Source organism: Amphibalanus amphitrite, unplaced genomic scaffold (assembly GCF_019059575.1).
Source record: "Amphibalanus amphitrite isolate SeventyFive unplaced genomic scaffold, NRLGWU_Aamphi_draft 001053F_arrow, whole genome shotgun sequence".
In the NCBI taxonomy this organism is placed as follows: Eukaryota; Metazoa; Arthropoda; class Thecostraca; order Balanomorpha; family Balanidae; genus Amphibalanus; species Amphibalanus amphitrite.
The window spans coordinates 117,385-141,354 of record NW_024882547.1 but is presented as its reverse complement, the minus strand read 5'-3'; the positions used below and the strand labels follow the sequence as shown (position 1 = coordinate 141,354).

The window sequence follows — 23,970 nt, the reverse complement described above, 5'->3', positions numbered from 1 at the left end:
AGATAGCGACAAGCGGTAAACGGCATCGGATACGCACGGCCAAGATCTACAATTTTTACAAGGTCATTTTCAGGTCAGGTCAAAGATGACGTCACAGGGGTCGAAAAAGTCAAAATGGCGGCGCTAGATATGGAGAGAGTTTTTCTCGAATAACTTTCGAATTAGTCAAGATAGGAACAAACTAAGGGCATCATCGTGATCCTCTCGTCAATCCGCATCGAATGATATATATATATATATATATATATATATATATATATATATATATATATATATATATATATATATATATATATATATATTGACCTCGAAAGGTCAAGGTCAAAGGTTGACCTCAGGTCACGTGACCTCGAGGTCATCATGTATATCATTCGATGCGTCTTGACGAGCTGAATACAATGAGACCATCCACGCGTCTGTATCTTGTTCCTGTACGGAGTTATTGGCCAAAAACCTTTGGTGACATTTGATGACGTCACATGACCTCACAGCTGCCCAACAGCAAAACAGACCTCAAGGTAGTGAAGGTTGATCGTATATGAAGTCATGTATGGTATATGGGGCCATTCCGACCCGTTTTAGTGGTAAAAACAGGGAGTTGATTTTTCCCCCATTGACTTATAATGGGGAGGTCGCGAAATTGACCTGACCTTAGGTCACCGATATCAAAATTCCGAGATATACAAATTGTAGCTACTAATGACCTAATAATATCCTGCGACTTTCAAAGGTCTCCGACATCTACTGTAGCTCTGGCACGGTGACAAAGTTGCAAAAAAGTGACTTGAGGTTGGGTCATTCAAAGTGACCTGGTGACCTGACCTTAAAAGGTAGGAGGTTCAAACTTGCACACCATGTGTAAAATTCATGAGGTTATAGTCATACCAAATTTCGCGGCGCTACGCGCCGCGGTTTTCCCGCTATTCGCGAAAAACCTCAGGGGGGGGGGGCGGATATCCGCCCCCTCCGTCGGTGCGAGGGTTAATCTGATTAAAGTGTTGCATTTTATTCTATTTTGTTAATAGCCCTAGCTAACAGTTACAGCCTTGCCCATGCGGTTGCATCGTTCCACAAACAGCTCCACTTGGCGACATCAGCAGCATTACGATAGCTGAACATGCCATATGTCGACATACGTGTCATGCATGCGACAGCCACGTCCGGACGTTATACACCGCCCCACATATATTCCTACAGCGGAGCGAGGCTGTGGCGGCGAGATGGTATTGAATCGACATGCGGAGCCCAATTCCAATATTTGATATAACCAAGGCGGGCATGTCCTTGTATTGGATTAGGGTCGGGTCGACAGCGAGGTCGAACCACAGCTGAATACTAGAGCATTTCATCCGCCAGCAGACTGAGTGACTTTGGGTGGTGTAAACCGTTAGTGGTCGCATACGCCAAGCTCTACAGCGTCGAGTTCATTACCTGTCACTCTCAATCAATATCTATATTTGCTAATTAGACTTCCAATCGTTTAATCCTTTGTAGAAAATAACGACTCTAGGGCCACTATTGGGCAGTTCGCGACATCCTTGGTCGCCAAATGTCCAAATAATAACAGGCGTATAGTATAGCCGGCGGTTGCTGTCCTTTCCTCCACGATTTTAAATGCTGATAAAATTGATGCATGACGTCCTGTACTGTCCCCTTTTCGGCGTGTTTGGTTCCCGTTGGACTCCACACGGTCAACAGGAAGTGACGCCTTCCCGTTACCAGTGCCACCACCTGTCGCTCGTGCGAACGGTCGGCCGCACCGAGATTTCGGTCCCAGCACTCACCACCTGTAGGTATACCACCGCACTGTGTCCTGAGGAGACGCAGCGGGGGTCATACGGTATGCACCACGCTGGGCACCGGGGTGCTCTGGGAGCATTTATTACGGTGGGCAGATATGTCCTGTGTTACTACGGTGAGAATGATGAGAAACGGATTGTCTGACAAGACAGCTTTCCTTAAGCATGGTTATTGGTTATTGACCCCATAGCCAGAGCCACCAACTCAGGACGTTCGTTACAGTATCCAGAGCAGGAGACACTGCATCTTACAAGACTATAAACTTCCAATACCCCCTGTCTTCAGCTTCGATGCAGCAGAGAAGTCTGGCCGTCGCGATGCCTGTGAATGGCGGCGAGTACTGTGGCAGTGTGCAGCGGTGCTGAAATGTCCTAAGAGTGGCAAGAGCTAACACAGCTCAGTCAGGTAGCAGGCGTTTACTCACCGTGGAATACAGTCGTCACTGCGGGACTCCCCACTCACTGAACATTACACTCGAGTTCTGACGGACCGGACGAAGGTCTGTGAGCTATCCTCTCAGCGAGCCAGCCAGCCAACTCGCAGACTTATCATTTATTCAGCGCGCTGGAGTTAGACCTTGTGGTGAATCGTCAATTAAAAATGAATGCTCGGTAGCCCCTTCTTATCGAACACGCCAACAAAGCTCACCCAGAACAGGTTCACCGCAGTGAAGCTCTCAATTGTGCCGCCGAAGTGAGTCCCGAAATGGCGACTATCTTCCGTAACGTCTCATATCTTCAAAGGATCTCCTTGTCACGCCATTGTGACCGAACCACATTGACCCCCTATTAACCCGCGCCCTGCTGGGGGGGGGGGGGTGTTTGAACACCCCCCCCTTCTAACTCGGCTCCTGGGCCACGTAGCGATACGCGGAAGGCGGCGTTCGAAAGAACGCCAAAAATAATGAGGAAATCACTTCGGTCAATTTTTTGGTCAGGTCAAAGGTCAGGTCACCAGAGGTCATTGAAGGCAAAATTTCGCCGATTTCCAGGTCGAATGTCGACAATTTCCAAGAAGCCAACGCATAACTCGGGAACCAATAGAGCTACAGCGCCGCGGCAAAGCGCATTCGATAGCCCTATTAACGCCCTTACTGAGTAATGTTCTCAGATTTGACCTAACCTCAACGGTTTTGCCTGCAGGGGGCAAAAACTGCAAAAATAGCCGATTTTTTCGGAAACAGTTTTTCTGCAATAACTTTTGACCCAAGCCTTGTACGAGCTTACTTTTACCGGCATCGTGTTCCTCTCGTCAAGACACATCGAATGAACTATAACTTGACCTTGAAAGGTCAACTTGAAAATTTGACCTCAGGTCAAGGTCATGACCTGACCGGAAAGGGTCATGTTGCATATCAGTCGATCCGTATCGTTGAGCTGAACACATCTAAGGCGTTTTCATCGCTCTAGCATGCCTCTATCAAAAGTTATTTGCGAAAAACTGTTAGATACCATTCGTGACCTAAGATGACCTCAGGGCATAAACAGGGGTCACGGACACCATTTTCATGTTCAGTGTGTCTAAACCACTTGTAATTCAGTGTTTGGGAGTGTTTATAATGTCTTTCGTCCAAAAGAGGTGCATTTCAATTTTCTCCCATTGACTTATAATGGGGAGGTCGCAAAATTGACCTGACCTTAGGTCATCGATATCAAAATTCTGAGATATACATTTTGTACATGCTATTGCTCTTAGCAATCGCTGAAAGTTTCAAAGCAATCGGTCACTCGTTGTAGCTATGACAGACATTGAAACTTTTTATGAGGTGAGGTCACTTCAAGTGACCTGGTGACCTGACCTTGAATGACCTTGGTCTGAAATTTTCACAACATGTGTAGAATTGATGTATGATAAGGTGTACCAAAAACGGCGGCGCGGAGCGCCGCTGTTTTTGAGATATTCGCGAAAAACCACAAGGGGGGGGGGGGTGTTCAAACACCCCCCCCCCCCAGCAGGGCGCGGGTTAAACCCCTCCTTAGAACATATCATCTTGATGAATATTGGCCGCGACAACTTACAGCCAGGGATGCGGAGCCGTGGAAATTTCAGACGGCTCCGGCTCCGGCTCCGGCTCCGGAGAAAAAATCGGCTCCGGCTCCGGCTCCGGCTCCGGGTAAAATGTTATGGCGGCTCCGGCTCCGGCTCCGGCTCCGAGTAAAATGGTCCGGCTCCGGCGGCTCCGGCTCCGGCGGCTCCGGCTCCGACTCAGTACATCCCCTATGCAATCAATTAAATACGGGTGGAAGAAAAAATGGATTGGTTATACGCGTTACTCTTTGCCATGACCGGCTCACCGCGTCCCCGCGCAAACGCACCTCGGAGAGAACTGGCAGAACAAAGGACTAGGAAGCGATGGCATTGGAAACGCAGTCGCCGCGAATCAGAGTTCACTGAACCATCGTAAGCTGACACCCGTCTCGGCTGCATTGGGGGGAGGGGGGGGGGGAAGAGACGGTGCTGGGAGTCGCAGTCCACTGCACTGGCTTCAAAACAATGGCCGTCACCTGATGACCGGTCCTCATGTTCTGGGGATGCAGTAGACGTGGGGGGGGGGGGGGAGGGGGAGGAGCAGACAGGAAGTTGATCGCGTACTGTGGGATACTGGGGATATTCGGCTTTTTTCATTCACTTGATGGCCCATGACGTACTTACCATATGTTTTACTGCCTTGTACTGTCAAAGCGAACTAAGCCAATTATTTTTTTTCCTCTTCAAAAATAAAAAGGAGCCGGAGTCGCCCCCTTTTTGGCGGCTCCGGCTCCGGCTCCGGCTCCGGGCTATATCATTTCACGGCTCCGGCTCCGGCTCCGGCTCCGGGCAAAATATGCCGGCTCCGGCGGCTCCGGCTCCGACTCCGGCTCCGGCTCCGCATCCCTGCTTACAGCCATAAAACCTACAGTCGACCAGGCCTTCCAGATGAAATGGATGAAGACAAATGGTTTGGCCAATTGAGCTGGCCGATTGATAACGCCCCCTCGGGACAGGAGCGGGGAGAATCACCAGGAAACAGCCACTTGGGACGACGTGGCAGACATCTCTAGTCTCTGTCTCTGGGTGGAAGCACTATAGGAAATCCCCTGCAAGAGTCCCACGGCAGTGCAATCCAGCAGACCGTTGAAACAGGGTCTAAAACGAATGAGAGTGCTTCAGGAAATGAAAAGGTTCGTGGTCTTCTATATCGCAGCGACGCTGGACACGTCTGCGGAATAATAACTGATAAAAATCAGCCGGAACCGCAGCAGACACAATCTGGAAAACACTTAGGCAGACACGCGAGGAACTTTGATGTGACAGTGATCGTTTCGAGCACAAATACTAATCGATCACTGGGCGGACATTAATCACCATTTGTTTGTACAGCCCTGGCAGATAGACTGGTGGCAATACATGGGTAGAATTCCACGTCAAGGATGATTTGTGATGTGCTAACAGTCAAGTGTTGCTTGTCAAGGTGATTACTGGGTAAATGAGTAGGTGTGGAATGATACAATCAAGTGGCGTGAACCCGTGCGATGCATTTTATTATGGTATCGCCGGTCGCACCTGCTACCGTTGGAGTTAATGATAAATTAAACTTTTTTTTCGCAAAGTCCGATAAATCACCAATGATTGTTAAATCGCCGGGATATGACAACTGAAGAACACTTCAAAGTTCAAATGCATTTTAAACTCCTATTTCGTCTACATATGAATCCTCGCTTAGCTGATTGAAAGCATTAGGTACATCAAACAATGAGCCTAGTTTTCTCCATTGACTTAACTTCTCCATAAAGTTTACACACACGCTGACTTGAAGACCCTCATAAGTGAGCCCACTTTATCGCGATTTGCATTTTACCACTGCTCGTCCCGTCAGGGAGGCCTCTCCTGGCCGTCGTGACTCGGTAGATTCAGACTCTGCCGTCCTGTTGACTCAGCTACTTCCCCGGCCACGTTCGTTTGGAGTGCTGAGATCAGTGGCTGCTCCGTGGTCATAAGACGTGACGTGCAGTGTGGTGACTGTCCGGCTCGGGAGGCTGAATAAGTGTCTTTGTTACATGATGACGAGTGGTCATGACTGGGGACATGTGACAGTATGACAGTATGACTATTTTTTATTTTCTGTTTTCATTATAATTCACCATACAAGTACACCTACAATCTACATGCAAACATTTTTGTGCGTCTTATAGCTACTATGACAATGGATATGACTATTGACTATGGGAATCGGCCGTTGTGAGATAAGGCTGTAATTGCTACTCAGTACTCATCTTATGCATAGTTTGCTTACAGCGGTGTCCCCTATTACTCATGTATGCGTACAACAGAATATTTTATCATGTCGATTGAATATTGATGTTAATCTGTGTTTCCCCGTCTTTAACCTACAGATTCGACCCACATAGTGGACTGTCAGCTGAAGCTGATCCTGGGTCTGATATGGACGCTGATCCTGCACTACAGCATCTCCATCCCTATGTGGGAGGGCGACAACGGTCTGGACGAGGCCGACGATCGGCCCGAGCCCGCGCCCAGAGTCAGGTGCGCTGAGGTGGGGTTAGGCGGACCGGGGCTCGGTGTGACCCGCACCCAGTTTGGTGGGATGAAATAGTCCAGTGTATTTACTAGACGTGGTCAAACTCTATCCGAAGTCAAGAGGGTGCACTAGACCACAAGTCTTCTCCAAGTCAGATTAGGTATCGGACCCGTTTTGCGGTCTGAGTATTTGCAATTATTACGGTTCTGAATTTCCAAAGATTTATTTTTGATTTATAAATATGACACTAAGACGCTTTCAGAGGTTTTGTGAATTTATACGCTCTTGTTATTTTGTTAGGCTATTTTCTTTTGGTGAATGAATTATAGAAAAGTTACTCACGCTCATGAATCTGTTTTGGCAATTCAGTCAATTACAACCTTGTCGAAACTTAAATATTGGTCACCGCCTGTTCCCGTCACACTTTCGTTGATAACATCTCTGTGTATAACCGTATGTATGCTTCCCTCAGGCTGATGAACTGGGTCGGCTCCAAGATGCCCGGTCTGCCTGTGAAAAACTTCACCTCAGACTGGAGAGACGGAAAGGCGATCGGCGCTCTGGTGGACGGCGTGGCACCAGGTCAGTAAAACGGGACCATCAAGGGTCGTCAGAGGTCAGTGTGGGGAAGTGGGGTCAACCTAGGTCAGAAGAGGTCACTAGGGTCAGTGGGGAGGGTCAATAAAGGTCATTGGAGAGTAAATGGGATGAGGAGAAGGCGGTTGTCGGAAAAGGCGAGTAGAATTCAGTAGAGAGAGGTCACTAAAGTCAGCAGAGGCTATCCAGGTCAGGGTCAGTAGAAGTCATCCTCTTGTGGGGTGTGCGCACATGCGTGAGGTCAGACGCCTGCCGGCCCACAATTAGATCGGTATCATTTGTCTAGCTCTGATGGTCACCACAGACGTGATAAGGAGGGCCGATATAGACCAGACCCGGCTCACGCCAAATATGTCAATTTGTCTCCATTGCTCGCCTATTACCTCGTGCGTGCCGCAGACAATAAAGGAGCATGTTTTCACCTAGTCGACATGCTTCGTTATCAGCTGAGACCCTCCGACGATCGATATGACATTTATAAAACAGCTCGTCTTTGTTGCAGTCCGTAAGTTGAGGCGGTGGCCGGTGACAAAAACGTAACGCGATAACAAGACGCAGCGAGCCTCAGTTTAAAATTGTTTCGCTGTTTGTTCGGCTGAGAGCGGCGCTCGCTCGATATCCTTTTATGAAATCACTTTTTGTGACACTTCATAAGTCTATATCCTTCTAAAGACACTTTGTGTTATGCATTCAACTGCTTCATCGGGCTTCGGTGAACTTTTTTATTTCAACATCATGATATTCATGTTCACTCTTTTCCAACGTCGGTATCTCAGCTCGCCTGCTCGAAATTAAGCCCCACCAGTGCTTCCTTCCGTCAGATTATCAGTATTATCATCAGTATGCCATTGCTACCAATACGTTACATGCTGCTGCCGTCAGGTCTGTGTCCCGACTGGTCCAACTGGAGGTCTGAAGACGTCCCCATGTGTCTGTGGTGTGTGTTTTCCGTATAACTGACGGAAACCTATCCCTTTTCCCCAGGTCTGTGTCCCGACTGGTCCAACTGGAGGTCAGAGGACGCCCTGAGGAACGCCTCCGAAGCCATGGGCCTGGCCGACGACTGGCTCAACGTGCCGCAGGTGAGGACGCTGAACGTGCTGTCAGTGGACTCGGGGAAGGGAGGGGTGGTCAAGTGTTGAACGTTCTCCGCTCAGGTGGTGAATACTGAATGGATAGTGGACACAAGTTCTATAAATATGCACATGTTCTTGCCACCTATACCGGTGTCCGGTGTATGAATACGTAGGTCCTGATGTGTTTGTGTGAGCTGATATTTGTTACTGTCACACATTGCGTTCCTTTGTAAGCTGAATGTGCTGCATGTTGTCACTGTCCAGTTTACTTTCTGCGTGTACTGACAATAGCACCATTAGGCCGACCACCAGTGGAGGTCTCTGTTTCCATAACCACCTGTCTACATCCTAAGCACGTTCTACTTCAGTAATACAGAAAACAACACCTGTATTATGCAGACTGAGGCTCTCTGTCCCTTGTCCAATGTCCACTGAGTAAAGCTCCTCGCCAACTCTCAGTAGCACTTCAGTATACCACACACAACGGCCTCGGCACAGATCACGGCTTAATATCTTTACATACGTCGTGTCAGTACTAGTTCTATAAGGCTCCTCTGTTCGACTCGGGTTTGTCGAGCAGCCTCTCAGTGCCAGTCTCGCTCCGAGCCGAGGTCAGGTCTGGGAGTCAGGCGGTATGCCGTGACTATGCGAGTTCAGGGAACTCGCAGAGGCTCTGTTTGTAGAGTCGGCCCACCGCACACAAAGACGGTTGGATAACAGTCAGTGGATGGAAGGACGGTCGTAGAAACGGGCGGGGAACGATACGGACAGCATGTATGTGTGTGCGAAATGGTGTGACTCCGAGGTAACATCTGTTCTATTCATGAGCACCAAATCAAAGGAAGACAGATATTGATTGGTTTCCGACGGCACTGTCCAGTCCGCGTATTTTTTGCCTCATTAACCCTACCAGTTTTTTTATTACGATATTAACCCTTCCAAACACCGAACAGAAATGAGACAAACAAAAGATAAGGGGCGTTTTGAAACGATAACTAACGCCTAATGTTTCATACCGATAGATGATTATCAGTCGCTAGGGACTGTTCAAAGAAGACAGCCATTGTTTGGCTGTGAGATCAAAATAAACGCCCTCTTGACCCTTCTCTCGGTCTCCCCATGAAGTTGATCATGACACTTGTACGTTGAACCTGCAGAGTTTCAGCTGTCATGTGCTGCTGTCATAACCGATCACGAGAGTGTATATCTGTGTTTTTTTTTTCTCTCTTGACGACGCATTACCGCTAATATACGTCGTCCACTCCAGAAGTTTTGAGACTGCCCTCGTAAAAGCCCTATTAACAGTGCTAGATTCTTGTCGTTTTCATATGTCCTTACCACAGTTGTCATAAGCGTACTTGCGTAAGTTTGTTTTTCTACGTTGCAAGAGACGGCTAGGGCATCACCCTGAACACGGCGAGTCGCACGCGTCTTGTCACAGCGGCCAGTGTACAGCATGGTCAGGCTGTTAATGTGACGACAACTTTGAAAGTCGCTAGGCAATAAAGTGTTGTGATTAGCCTGATGAAAATAACCCCAGAAACATTGAAAATTGACTCTTCAGTGTTTTGAGACGAAAGCTGGATGTATTTTTAACGATCCAGACACCAAGAGACAAAATGCTCAATGAAAGCACACTGACTCCCCCAGACCCAAAAAAGCCAGACAGAGCAGGCCACTGGGAAGCTCATAATAATCCCTCACTTTGACAAAAAAGGCATTATATTCATCAGCTGGGTCCCGTGCACGGCACAAGGAATGATTCCTGAAAGTTCTGAGGGAGTTGAGAAAGACAATTCGTCGCAAGAGACAGAAACTCTTCAAATTTGGCCAGAGGCACCTGCACCAGGACAACGCACCCACCCACAAGTCCATCATGGTGACGAGCTAACTAACACATATAGGCATCAAAACTGTCCCTCATCCTCCCCACAGTCCAGATCTGCAGCCATCTGTGGCTTCTGAATGTTCCCCAGACTGAGCGAGAAGTTCAGGGGACGCCGGTTGGAGGATGTGGAGGAGTTGAATGATGCTGTGACAGAGGCTCTTGGCACCTTCACTTTGGAGGACTAGCAGCGGGCCTTCAGGATGTGACTGGAGCGCTACAACAAGTGTATTGACTCGGGAGGTCTCATTTCGATAGTCACTGGAGTTTCATGCTTTTCTGAAACAACTAACAGTCTCTACTGAAAAAGTCTCAAAACTTCTGGAGTGCACCTCGTATAAGCATAGAATGCGTAGCTGTTTTATTTCCTCTTGCCGCTGCGTTATCGCTCGTATTAGTATCAGACATATAATTCTAATGTATCCTTCCAGCTGATCCGGCCGGAGGACATGATTAACCCGAACGTCGACGAGCTGTCGATGATGACGTATCTCTCGCAGTACCCCAACGCCAAGCTGAAGCCCGGCGCGCCGCTCCGCAGCAAGACCAACCCCGACAGGTGGGTTAGGGCACATAAAGTCATCAGATTACAGTGTAATCTACACAGATGTTTTAGGATGGGTGGGGAAACGTATGTATACTTGCCTATACATACAGCCAGAAATAGGTACCTTTATTTGTGCAGGCAAATATATAGCATAATTAAAAATTAGCCTTGATTTGCCTTGTAAGTATTTGGTGCATCGACAGTGACAGTTTTTTTCTTGTGCGCTGATGTTGAACCCCCGCCTGAAATCGCATCAGATGCATTGGACATGAACTTTATGTAGGTACAATGGAAGGGCAAGCCAGTCGAATGCGAGTAGGCTTCACTCGCTCTGGCCATTATCTTCCTGGCTATGCGGCTCACCGCCTACATACACTTTAAATGCATGTTGCAAACTTGCGATCCGATTGTTTCCGCCGACTGACATTCCGACAAACTCCCGGCTTATATTCTTCATCATTGAAGTCATTCCATCCTCACCCCCATGTCGAGATCTCGCACTCATTTCAACACACCCACGGTACGAGTAAATTGCATTCTCCAGAATAATTACTTCAGCACCCAAGCTTTACATGCACTGTAATGCGAACGATGAGCATCTCGTCAACCCCGATCACCGACGCTGGGTTTTGACAACTCGTGGAGCGCCCACGACGTATCTCGGGACCCAGCCGAGCTCTGAAACTGTCACACGTTCAAATATCCCGCGCCATCAGATTGGGATAGTGCGTAGGTATCTTATCTTGTACCGTTTACGACCAAGGCAGGTCAGAGACCTTAGTTTATCGTGACTGGCACCGAATGTGGTGGTTGCCGCCCAGTTTCTTAGCGGAGAGAGCGACCGTTACGCTGTTGTCTCACAAAGACAGATATCGGCAGCAGGTGCCATGAGGAGACCTGTCAACACAGTGTGGGACGATCTCTCTCTCTCTCTCTCTCTCTCTCTCTCTCTCTCTCTCTCTCTCTCTCTCTCTCTCTCTCTCTCTCTCTCTCTCTCTCTCTCTCTCTCTCTCTCTCTCTCTCTCTCTACCCTCTTATCTCTCTTTCCTCTATTTCCACTTCTCTCTCGCTCATGGCCCTTTACGTTTTGCCCCCGATATCAAAACCTCAAAACCTACCATCGTTCCCTTTGACCCTTTCACTCTCTCTCTCTCTCTCTCTCTCTCTCTCTCTCTCTCTCTCTCTCTCTCTCTCTCTCTCTCTCTCTCTCTCTCTCCACCCACCCCACACTCTCCCCAGCTCTCCTACTCTCCACCTGAGGCCCGTCTCATGCGGCCATCAGGCGACATTTGTGCGCTCTAGCACACGTGTCTGAGGCCGCAACCGGCGCCTTCCTACATGCAAACGGGCCGTTTTCACCACCCGGCGCCCATCTCTGGTGCCTGGGGGCCGCTCTGTTAGTACGTGACCCCTCTCGTGGTGTCTGGAGGGGGATGGGGGGGAGGGGTAGAGGGGGAGACAGCCGTGACTGAGCCGCGTGCTACCGTCCACAGCACGCCTGTCTCGACGGCCCCCGGCTCAGCCAGGTAACAAACCGTGTTACACAGTGGCATGGCTCCTGGCGCTCGGTGACCACTGCAGTGTGTGCAGTGTGTTTTTGTTTCGATAGGCAGTAGTCACGGTGTGCATTAAGCATGAAATTCCCCTTTTCGCATGCATCGTTTATGGTGGTATACCTACTCTACATTTTGTTTTGTATACCCGTATGCTTTCATCGTCTAGTGTACGGGCAATTAGAGTGTCTGATTGCCGCTTAGCGAGTGTTAGTTCTCTGTTTACCGTGCGAGTGCTGATGTTGATTAGTTTGGGCATGCCACGACTGTGACCTTTTTTAAGAATGTCCCATTCTGCTTATGTTTTCGTGTTTACTGATTCTGATTATTCGCCGGTGCTCTTTTACGAGCTCATCGTTATTATTTATCTAAATTACTGATTGCAGCTGCAGGCATGTGGTAACATTTCTCGTCCCAGATGAATCAGCCCCGCTGCCTGCCTGACTCAGTGTTTGTCCCGCTGTGCTGGCGCCCGACTGTTTCTGTATATGTATGGACGAACGTACCGCGGTGCTGTGTCGGATGTGCAGACCTCGGGCAGCGGAACCGACAGATCAGCTGGTCGGCGCCCCTCTCTCTCCGGGGAGGAGAGAGGGGTGAGGGGTGAGTCAGGTGGTCAGGAATGATTCTCGGAATGGTCCAGGAGGCTCTGCCAGAGACCGCAGGTAGTGGGGAGGAGGGGGGGGGGCATTGGCAGGGATCACTTCCTTCTCTCCCTTTACGCTTGCTGTATTTCGCCTCTGTGATTTGCATCTCTAGCTATATTCTAGGTGTGGTTCATGAGCTATAACGCTGTAATTTTATAACAATATGCATGCTACACTTCCCGATGCCCATTTAGTCACCATGCCCATTTAAAGCAAGAGAGACGTTTGCTACGTTGTGGTACAGGAGAGATGACAGCAGAAGTTCTCAGGTGAACAAAGTGGTTATAACCGACGGGATTAACGGCGTGATTCATTACCACTTTAGTAGCCTGGGAGTTATTCCACGTCGGTTTATCTAAAGCCGGGTGGTTTCAATATCCGCCCTATTTATCATCAGGTTTATAATGATTGGTGGTGCCATAGGCTTCTCCGGTGGTGCGTATAACATTACAAGAACAATATCCGGTAGCTCATAGCTCTTATAGGACGGTCAATCTTGGTTTGGAACACAAATCATCTCAGCTTTTAGGAAACACTTTTTAAATGCCATGCTATACGCTAGTACCGTACCATATAAATATCTTTGAAAAGTAACACTATCGGTCGGAGCTGGGTTGGTAATTTTATTAATATTACGTCCATATCGAGACTGACTCATGTCTGAGCCAGTAGCTGCAGTCGGGCTGTTTGTTTGTGTCGGAAATGTAGGAGTCAGACGGGTGTCGCTGCCGGTCTGCCGTCTCCAGCCAGTCACTGCACGTTGCCGTCCTCGGCTCTCACTGCAGTTCCAGTGCAAATAATCAACCGGGCACGAAGACTAGGGTACGGCCCGCTGAGATGACAAACTGGCACTGTTGCATGTCACAGCTGCTGACAAAGTGACACCGTCACATGTCACAAGTCCTCGTCACATGCCACAGCTGGCGACAAACCGTACTCTAGCCACAGGTCATCGGTCCTGACAAATTGTTAAGCCATGTTACAGGTCGTCATAAGCCAACCTAGCCACTTACCATTTGCCACAGGTCATTTGTACCGACTCCGTCAATGTGTCGGGCTCACTACTCAGTTCCTTCCACACGAATTGAAATCGTCACAAATCACGAACTGCCACGTGCAGGAGGGCCGTTTTTTGAGATGTGGTTTTCTGCAAGTGACGGCTTATTTGAGATAGCCAACCAATAATATCACCGTTCGCGACATCTCAGCTGTTTTTCGATAACCGTTTCTGGCCTGGGGCAGCCGTCTGTTCCTGCAGCAGACAGTGCAGACACCATATGGTACACCGCTACCGTCTGGATGTGGCGGTGCGACCCTCCCCCTGTTGGCGACTCAGGAGCCAGCCGTCCCTCCAGCTGCAGTGGACAGCTCACCATCTGGCCTGGCTGCCGGCTGGCACCGTCAGGGGGCAGTGTTGGTATGCACATTACACGTGTACCGCTCCCTTTCATCCGACTCAATCGTTTTGTTCAGGTCACTCAGGTCTTGGGGTGCTACAGGTAAGGCGGAGCGATTGGTGGCTGGTGGCTGCATGGTGACTTTTCTGACCATTATCCTGGCTGGAGGTAGACGGTGTTGCCGGTATCCGGTGAGCAGAAAGTGAGTCTCGGTCCGAGTCTTTCCTTTCTCGCAGCTTGTATGCATCGAGTTCTTACATTTAGCTTTGATAGACGATTTAAGGGTGATATACCCCCACTTACCTACGTCAAACGTCTCTCTTTGTCCTTTTTGCCAACATTTTCCTTCTGATAGGCACATGGAAAGAAGCTTGCTAGCGGCAGGAGAGTAACAGCCATCCTAGCTCAGCTATCCACTGACGTCTCCAGCTGTGTGACGTCACTGAATTACCGAGCCGTGACGTCACCGGAGTACCGAGCCGTGACGTCACCGGGCTACCGAGCCGTGACGGACGGTAGCCGGTCCGTGACTTATGCTTCATCTCGGCTCTATTGGCCGTGACTGCCCGTGCCGGTGGTGATACTGGCGGCAGATGGGCGGTCTTACGGGTCATCTGGCTCCCTTGCTATCTCATGGAACAGAGAGGGGATTCTGAATTTCTGATAGGTCACGAGGTCAGGTCAGGTTCATGAAAGCCTGAGGTCAGGAGCAGGAACACTTTATCAGTCATCAACGGTATCGTCCGTTGTTTATTTCTTTTCCTTATTTGACCGTCTATCTTCTGTTTCCAGAGTCGAAACGAAAGGGACAATCGGACCAGCTGCGATCGCCATTGATCCCTGTATAACGTCAGTTGCAGTCTCTAGCCTCTGTCGGACGATGTGGGACCCTGTGTCGAGCACTCCTTGCTAGCGGTGGCTAGTACTCCATTTGTGACGTTATTGTCTCTCCTCTCAGAGTCCGGTGCTATGGGCCGGGCGTGGAACCCTCCGGCCCGGCGGTCAGTGTTCCCACCACCTTCACAGTGGAGACGTTCGCCGCCGGCCAGGGCAAGGTCGAGTGTGATCTCATCAGGCCCGACGGACGCATCGAACCGGTCAGTAAATACTCATGCGCTCTAACATAGAGGAGCAACACCAACATCAGCGAGTTGATATCACCAGTAAGCACAAATAAGAGTGGAATGTGCTTGTATGGCCCTTGATCTGGCTCATTTGGAAGACATCAGTATAACTTTTTACGGAAATATTCCACTACCTCTCGCTTGCCTCATCCCCAGATTGAGACCAAGTTTTCCGGCGACGCGACAATGACCTACCGGTGCAGCTACACGCCTAGTTGCGAGGGTCGCCACCAGGTGTCAGTGCTGTTCGCCGGCCGGCCAGTACCCCGCTCGCCCTTCCCTGTGACCGTGGAGGGTCCGGCCGGTGACCCAAACAAGGTCACCGCCTCGGGACCCGGGCTGCGGCCGACTGGAGTGGTGGCCGGCAAACCGACCTACTTCGACCTCTTCACCAAAGGTCAGCGCTGGATGGGGCCGATATGTCGTTTGGTGGCTGAAGGTCAGCAGTAGATGACTGGCCGACGTGCCATGGGCTGTTGATGGGTGGGAGAATAACTGCAGGTGAGAGTCTGTACCGTGGGATCGTACTGTTAAATTGAACCGATGTTCTCATGGTAGGCTAAGGTCAAGCGGCGGAATAAATAACAACATCAGGGTTAAATCCACACGTAATGCAGAGCTCCGGTCTCTATTAATTTGTGTTCATAAATCACCCCATCAGCTATTATTATAGTACTCGTCGCCACGCCTAGCAGTCACAATAAACAATCAAAGTATATCGCTCCGCAATACCGTCTCCCTCCGAACTCCCTACAGCAGTTTTCTAACCCCGCCCCCTGTCCCGTCAGACGCCGGCCGCGGCTCGCCAGAGGTCATGGTGCTGGACTCACAGGGGAAGAGCCTGCCGCCCTCGCAGCTGAGCCTGCGACCGGTCGCCGACGGTCGGTGGCGGTGCGACTTCACCGCCCCTCAGTCCGGCCTTCACTCAGTCAACGTGCTGTTCGACCGGCGGCCCATCGCCGGCAGCCCGTTCCCGGTCAAAGTTGGGCCAGGTACGGGTTAAAGTAATGATAACAGTCAAAATCATGCTAGATGCTGCCTGTAGGTAAATACGAGTTGCGGTAGATACGAGTCAAAGCTGAGCATGTACGGGATCAGGCCCTATCAGAAAGAAGTGGAAGTTAAACCGGAAACACATTACGATCAAGATAATGTCGGAATAGGCTTTAGGCCAAGCCATTGTGACAGCTAATCTTGTTTGATGAGCTGCAGCAAAACACATCTAGTGATTACTTGAGTGCATGCTGAATAACTAATTTGTATCAAGCTGCGTAGAATCTGACGAGCTGACCTTCCCGTCCCGCCTGTCCGCCCAGCCTGCGACCCGCGCCGTGTCCGTGTCACGGGCAGAGGTCTGCAGTCGCACGGAGTCCGTGTCGGTGACACGGCTGACGTGCGGGTCTGGACCGACGGCGCGGGTGACGGCCAGCCGCAGCTGAGGGTCGTCGCACCAGGTCAGTGCAGAGGTCACAGGTTACGGCCCAGGTCAGTGCAGAGGTCACGGGTCGAAGGGGAGTGGAGTGGCCAACCTCGGGTCAGAGGTGAATGATGCCGGGCTCTTGGTGTTATTTGTCGGCACGGGCATAACGTTCGATGATCGTTGATCGAGGTTGACTTCAGGGCTTGTATATCTGGCTGTGACAGACGAGCTCTCGAAGCTGGCATGTCCAATTGACACACTACCAACTGTGCTAACAAGACTGATGCACTCTCATGCTGTCGTCACCCTTCCATCACGATAGCAACATATTTACCTTTTTATCATCAGCTGCCAGCCCATTTCAGTTGAACCCATTGAGCCCGCTTGAACTGACCAATCTGACCCAGTGCTGACATTCTGATCTATGTATTTACCCTTTGCCTGGTTCGTTGAGTGTCGTCAGATTAGGCCACATAACCCATAACCCAGTCAGATATGAGAGCACACTATGAGTCATCACTAATGGATATGTGAGTTGTGAGGTGGGGTTGTATTTGGACTAGATTTCGCCTGCCGTGCCCCTGGGCACTTCAGTTGGACTGCCACGCCCCCTCCACGGTTGACCCATGACTCATCCCAGCAATCTCATACCGTCAAACTAACATCCAAGTGAAGCGGTGCCGCTAATGTTTGGGTAAACATCATCTACACGTATTTGCCATGACTCGCCCACGTTTGCTGTTCCAGGCGGAACGACGGATACTGTGCCGCTGAGGAAGGTAGCCGACAGCGTGTATGAGGGCGAGTTTTATCCGACTCGCGAGGGACGTTACATCGCAATGATTTCCTATGGCGGACAGGAGATCCCCAAGTCGCCATTTGAGGTCAACGTCGGTCCTATGAAGGTGAGATCTGGCAGGTTGATGAGTGCAGTAGCGCGTTCGCTTGATGTATGACATCATGTGGAGATTCATTCGGTCCGTTAGAGGCTTTGCTATAGACATTTGTCTGATACCGTGACCTCAATGTTTCTCATCTCGTGCCATACCTATCGCTGATTGACACGTAGCGGGCGCCAGAAGCCGCGTCCATCATCAGACGCTCGTCTGCCGCGGCGACTCTGAGGCGCCGGGCGCCTCAATCACATTCCATACTGCTATCAGCGGCCTGATCCCCGCCCGGCGCCGGAGCCATACTGTTTACATCTCAGGCGACAGATGAACGTTACCGTACCGCCCCGCCCAGCTGTGACCGGTGCTGTCACCTACCACAGGAATCCGCAATTAACTGCTTCGGGCCGGGCCTGCGAGGTGGCGTTGCGGGCGCTCCAGCTGTCTTCACCGTGGACACTGGCGGCGAGACGGGCGCTCTTGGGTTCAGCATCGAGGGTCCCTCCCAGGCGGCCATTCAGTGCCGAGACAACGGCGACGGCTCGGCTGATGTGAGCTACTTTCCGACGGCGCCCGGCGAGTACGCCGTGCACGTGCTCTGCGAGGGAGAGGACATACCCCAGTCGCCGTGGATGGCGCGGATCTCGCCGCCCGTTCATGGAGACCCGACCAAGGTGAGGGGGTAAAGCTACTGACTCAGGTATCGAGTGACTCAGAGGAATGGCAGCAGAAGTGGGTAGATGTCTGACCATGACAAGACGAGTGCTTGAAGCATGTTTGCATAGTCGGGGGTTAGTCCATAAGCAAAGTCGATTGAATGGCATGTTTGTTATTTGCCTGCACTTGTCGCAAGCACTTGACCCGTGCCTCAGTATCAATTCTCCAAACCTTTCCAATAGGCGAGGAAGAATGCATCTTTTCATCGGCAAATTCGACACGTCACCGGCCTTTTGAGACTTTCAGTAAAGGAGCCTTTTTTAGAGGCCCGTTCGAGTTCATCACTCTTAAAAGTGGGGTTTTTAATTGATGTTCAACGCATTTTTAATCGATAAATGACTGTGTTATCGGTAAACAGCTCTCTTCTGTTGCATTGAACAGGGTACTTTGTTCGAGTTCGAAGCATCATATGACGTGTAATGTGTATGACCTCAGTTGGAGGTGGTGTGATCGTTTGGAGCGCGTGGTGGACGTCTCGTGTCGCGTGACTTCACGTGACTGGGTGACGCCTTTTAATTATGATGCTACCCGATGTCATACGGCGCTGAGAATTGTTATGTGACACCGCGAGATGTTATAGGTATGATTTTATTTGACGTGGTATAACGAAATGTGACGGTGAAATGTTTCTCAGGTGAAGGTGACCGGTGTTCAGTCGGAGGGGGTCACCGCTGGCCAGCCGTCACAATTCAGTATCGACACACGACAGGCGGGCGGGGCGCCGCCTCAACTGACCGTGAGTTCTGAGTAATAATGTAGTTCAGTGTATAATACCGACACAGCTCAGTATCTACATAATACCAACACAGTTCAGTACCTTTATAATGCCAAAGTTCAGGAACTAAATACCGGCACCGTTTAATGTCGACTTTGTTACTGACACATGACAGTCATAGTGCACCGTTCCGTGCTTCTATCCTCAGGATACAGAAATCCTTCTCCTCCACGCCGCAACCCCCCTCCGGGCTGGGCAGGCAACTTTATCTCATGCGGGCTGCTCCCTTGGAGCGGCACCGCTGCTCCCGAGGGAGCGCACCCCGTAGCCGGGTGCAGTGAGTGCCTTGGGGCTGGGTGGCCTGTCCTCTGGACGGGCTCAGCCCCGGCGACTCACTAGGGTGCCTGCCCAGACCAATGTCTCCCCCTTTATCCTATCATCCTCCCGGCTCTGAAATGGTCTTGCCAGACCGAAAGGGCCTAACCCAACAAAACAAACAAACAAACAAAGTCATAGTGCATGCTGTATGATGTTATCATAACTCAGCCCAGTTTAAGCACAGAGGGTACCGATACAGTTCAGAATCGTTAACATTCATGCCGGCGACGCACTGCCACTCTGCCCAGATTAATGCTCTACCCTTCATTCCCCTGTGCCTCCCCAGATAATGGATGAGCAGTTCCAGACAGTGCCGGCACGGCTCACAGAGAAAACGCCGGGTGTGTTCCGTGCCGACTTCACCCCCAACATCGGCGGAAAACAGACCATCCAGGTGAGATATAGTCTATCAAACAAACGCGGGCTATCAGTGAACTCAACTTAATGTGGTTTGATACTACTGATCTGTTTATCGATTCGGTATGCGTATTTAGTCGGAAGACTTAGTGGTTAGTGGTTACTGGTTGCCAGTATACTGCTGTTGTCGACTTGAAAATCACGCACAACCATACCATACCATACTCTGGGCTACTCGAGGATGGACGATTACTGGATTTCGCTTGACTGTTCGGTATCCAACGCTTTCTAGGGCCACAGAAGGCAGTAGTAGCAGGTAACAGCAGCCGGATACTCCACATGCAATTGACTGCCATGGAACTTTTAGGGTTGATGAGTCACTAGGGGAGCCGGGTAATTAACTTTCTGAACTAAGTTGCACGGACTGTCTTTTGTAATGACTCAGATGGATGACCGTTTCTCATATGCATAGGAGCCCTGGCAATAAGGAGAGACTCTCACGTGGAACCATAACATTAACGTCCCATAACTTTATCTTTTTGTCGCTCACCCCTTACCACCAGGTAGAACACTCTGGTGTGGCGGTGCCCGGCTCTCAGTCTCCTCTCCACCAGGTAGAATATTCTGGTGTAGCGGTGCCGGGCTCTAATCACCCCCCCCCTCCCTGTCACTGCGTAGAACACTCTGGTGGGACGATTGTCAGCTCTCACAGTCTCCTCTCCACCAGGTAGAATATTCTGGTGTGGCGGTGCCCGGCTCTCACAGTTTCCTCTCCACCAGGTAGAGTACTCTGGTGTGGCGGTGCCCGGCTCTCACAGTCTCCTCTCCACCAGATAGAGTACTCTGGTGTGGCGGTGCCCGGCTCTCACAGTTTCCTCTCCACCAGGTAGAGTACTCTGGTGTGGCGATGCCCGGCTCTCACAGTTTCCTCTCCACCAGGTAGAGTACTCTGGTGAGGCGGTGCCCGGCTCTCACAGTCTCCTCTCCACCAGGTAGAGTACTCTGGTGTGGCGGTGCCTGGCTCTCACAGTCTCCTCTCCACCAGGTGGAGTACTCTGGTGTGGCGGTGCCCGGCTCTCACAGTTTCCTCTCCACCAGGTAGAGTACTCTGGTGTGGCGGTGCCCGGCTCTCACAGTCTCCTCTCCACCAGGTAGAGTACTCTGGTGTGGCGGTGCCCGGCTCTCACAGTCTCCTCTCCACCAGGTAGAGTACTCTGGTGTGGCGGTGCCCGGCTCTCACAGTCTCCTCTCCACCAGGTAGAATACTCTGGTGTGGCGGTGCCCGGCTCTCCGTTCCGAGTTCAGGCCGCCGACCGGCTGGACGCCAGCATGGTGCGGCTGTTCGGACCTGCCCTGGAGCCCGGAGTCAAGGCCCAGCTGCCCACACACTTTAACGTAGACGCCCATGGCGCCGGACAAGGTGCGTGTTAGGAGAAAGGGGAAAGGGAAGGAATGATCCAGCTGGAATGAATAGCTCAACAGGATCTGAGTCAAAGCTTAACGTCATGGCTTATTGGCTTCGTTATTTGCATCACACCTTGGCAGAATAAGTCATGAAGACGACCGAATACCAACGTGCATATCGTTTTTCATTCGTCAGTCAGTCGCCTCTCAGATAGTCTCATCTTAACACGTCCTGATGTGAGCTGCATTTGAATGTGAATTGTAAGAACATATTACCGATTTCTCTGTAGCCTCAGTAGTCTCTGATAGCTCACATGTCACCGTTAACTTCCCGTGCCCTTATGACCCCCGTGAGCGGTGTCTATAACCCGTGGCGCCCTCTGTAACCGTAACTCTCCCCTCCCACCCAGGCGAGCTGCAGGCGGTGATGCGGGAGGACCGCAGTGGTACCGAGGTACCGGTACGGATCACCGACCACGGCGACGGTACGCTGCGTGGGGAGCTGACGTACCCGCGCCAGGGCACGTACACCCTGCACGCCCAGTTTGGCGGGAGGCCGGTGCCGCAGAGCCCTGTCCGCGTCACTGTTCAGCCCGGAGTGAACGTGTCCCAGATCCGGGTGGAAGGACTCGAACCCAGTGAGTGGAACGGGAGGTGGGGTGGGGTGATGGGTGAGGGAGGGAGAAGGAGGGAGAGGGACTCGAACCCAGTGAGTGGAACGGGAGGCGGGTGGTGGGGTGAAGGAGAGGGAGGGAGAGGGACTCGAACCCAGTGAGTCGAACGGGAGGTGGGGTGGGTGAGGTGAAGGAAAGGCGAGGGACTCGAAACCAGTAAACGGGCCTTGGTGGAGATGAGGGATGGGGGGCTTGGTTGATGTAGACTTTAGGTGACAGTCAAGGGCAAGGGTGAGTGTCGGATATTAATGAAACGTTTGGTGGTGGAAATTTGCAAATTTCTTAAATGTTAGCACTCACTTATTCATGTGTAATTGTGTGAGATAACTGTTCGACAACCTGGCTTCCATATTCCATGGCATTCTGTCATGCCCCTCTCGCTTCCCTGTGTCTTCCCACACCCTGACGAGCTGCGCCGTGCGTCCGTCCGTGTCCCTTTCGGCTGCCAGCGGTGCCGCTGATGAGTCGCCAGCAGTTCGTGGTTCGGACGCCGGCCGGTCTCAGTCCGGCCGATCTGGCCGTTACCGTCACCTCTCCGTCTGGTGTGCGAACTCGCGCCAACATCCGACCCACGCCGGCGGGTCTGCTGGTCGACTTTGTGCCTCTCGAGCTCGGCCTGTACTGGCTGGGAGTTCGGCTGGCCGGCGCAGAGCTCACTGGTCGACGGGTGGCCTGTGTGCCGGCGGCGGCGCGCAGTGTGCGGGTGCACGGACCCGGGCTGACGGGAGGCGGCGTCCGACAGCCACAGAGGTTCGTCATCGATACCCGCGGCGCCGGGCAGGGCGGTCTCGGTGTCACCGTCGAGGGACCCTGCGAGGCGGCCATCAACTGTCGAGATAACGGCGACGGTACCTGTGATGTGGCCTACCTTCCGACGGCGCCCGGTCTCTACCTCGTCAACGTCTGCTTCAACGACGAACATGTGCCCGGCTCACCGTTCCGCGCCACCGTCCATCCGGAGCACGCCTCGCCGGCGCCGGTCCGAGAGCACGTCCGAGAGCACGCCGAGCACGTCCGAGAGCACGCCGAGCACGTCCGGGGGCACGCTGAGCACGTCCGCCACGCCGAGAGGAACGTGCACGCCCAGCACGGCCACGACGCGCGGAGCGGCGCGGCGCGGCCGGACGGACGTCGCCAGCGCGCCGGCCGTGGTCTGGAGGACGTGCGAACCACGGGATACGGAGTCCATCCTTACGGTAGCTTGGAAATGCCGCCGGTGGCATGAGGATCGGCTTTGGAGCCATTTCACCTTATCGGCGCAGCTGTGTGACGTGTGGCTGCACTGCCCGCATCACCACCTGCATGCGAGTTATATTTTATTTCGTTTTTGGTGTGGAGTTTGCGGTGAAATTGGCTGGTGTGGATGTATATTTTTACTCACTAAGGGTTTTGTAGTTTTGTCGGTTTACATAAGTCTGCTTTGACATCGGTGTCAGCTGCTGTAAATCAGCTGTTTGCTGTGATGTAACCTTATTTTTATCACTGATTCTAAAGAAAGCGATTCCAAATGCATGTCCAGAAAATGATAACTGCCTTTATTTTCGTTGTCTTATCACATTTTATCGGTACTTGCGTTTGGTCGGTAGATGGTTATGCATCTCTTACTGTTTTTTTTTGTATTTCTGTCTCATTCCATGATTTATTTTCATGCTGGTTTCTCACCAAGTAGGTAGCTAATAGCCCTGCATGTGTGTGACGGTTACTGATATTCGGTTATTTTATCACGTCGTCGAAAAAAGTGCATCACTTGGAGCTTGGTCCAGTCCCTCCCCACGTACCATTATAGTTCGGATGATTCGATAAAGCCATTTCAATATTCAAAATGCCATTAAATGTTATATCGATCGGTACAACGTTCCCCGAATATTTTGCGACCGATTTCATTCTTTGTAATACGTATTCCCAGGCTGACGGTGCGCTATTTCCTCTGGCCGCCGCCAGGTGTCTTCGTCGACTCGCCGGCTGACGTAACGCTGGACGCGCGCAGTGTGGCCGGCTGTGAGGAGGGACGGGTCACCTGCCTCATCACCAACCCCTCGGGCGACACGACGCCCTCCTATGTGGAGTCGGGCCGGGATGGAACGTTCCAGATCTCCTACACGCCGTTCGAGGAGGGTCAGTGGCGCAGATGACGGACGGCTCAGGAGGATAGAGAGCGGAGCGATAACCTGCGATGGGTTTAGTTAGACTTGAATGCTGCTTGATTTCGTCTATTTCTGATAAAAAATCATTATTTTCCGTTCAACTCTTACTCGTTTTAGTTTGCTCAG

At 51.3% G+C, this 23,970-nt stretch overlaps 1 protein-coding gene and 1 long non-coding RNA gene across 6 annotated transcripts in view; one reads left to right on the top strand and one right to left on the bottom strand.

The window, feature by feature from the left end:
• LOC122369595 overlaps window positions 1-23,970 on the bottom strand; it is a 78,589-nt gene that overhangs the window by 17,132 nt on the left and 37,487 nt on the right. The window lies entirely within an intron of this gene.
• LOC122369592 (filamin-A-like) overlaps window positions 1-23,970 on the top strand; it is a 60,714-nt gene that overhangs the window by 6,020 nt on the left and 30,724 nt on the right. For 3 of the 5 annotated variants that reach the window (XM_043344442.1, XM_043344441.1, XM_043344444.1), the window contains 16 exons: window positions 6,174-6,324; window positions 6,792-6,901; window positions 7,901-7,998; window positions 10,309-10,436; window positions 14,980-15,118; window positions 15,302-15,542; window positions 15,934-16,137; window positions 16,462-16,599; window positions 17,313-17,470; window positions 17,839-18,129; window positions 18,807-18,908; window positions 19,552-19,659; window positions 20,880-21,042; window positions 21,437-21,664; window positions 22,150-22,896; window positions 23,642-23,815. In XM_043344442.1, coding sequence (XP_043200377.1) covers window positions 6,174-6,324; window positions 6,792-6,901; window positions 7,901-7,998; window positions 10,309-10,436; window positions 14,980-15,118; window positions 15,302-15,542; window positions 15,934-16,137; window positions 16,462-16,599; window positions 17,313-17,470; window positions 17,839-18,129; window positions 18,807-18,908; window positions 19,552-19,659; window positions 20,880-21,042; window positions 21,437-21,664; window positions 22,150-22,896; window positions 23,642-23,815 — 3,180 coding nt within the window. The remainder of the gene's footprint in view (window positions 1-6,173; window positions 6,325-6,791; window positions 6,902-7,900; window positions 7,999-10,308; window positions 10,437-14,979; window positions 15,119-15,301; window positions 15,543-15,933; window positions 16,138-16,461; window positions 16,600-17,312; window positions 17,471-17,838; window positions 18,130-18,806; window positions 18,909-19,551; window positions 19,660-20,879; window positions 21,043-21,436; window positions 21,665-22,149; window positions 22,897-23,641; window positions 23,816-23,970) is intronic. The other 2 variants (XM_043344446.1, XM_043344445.1) reach the window with 1 other exon arrangement.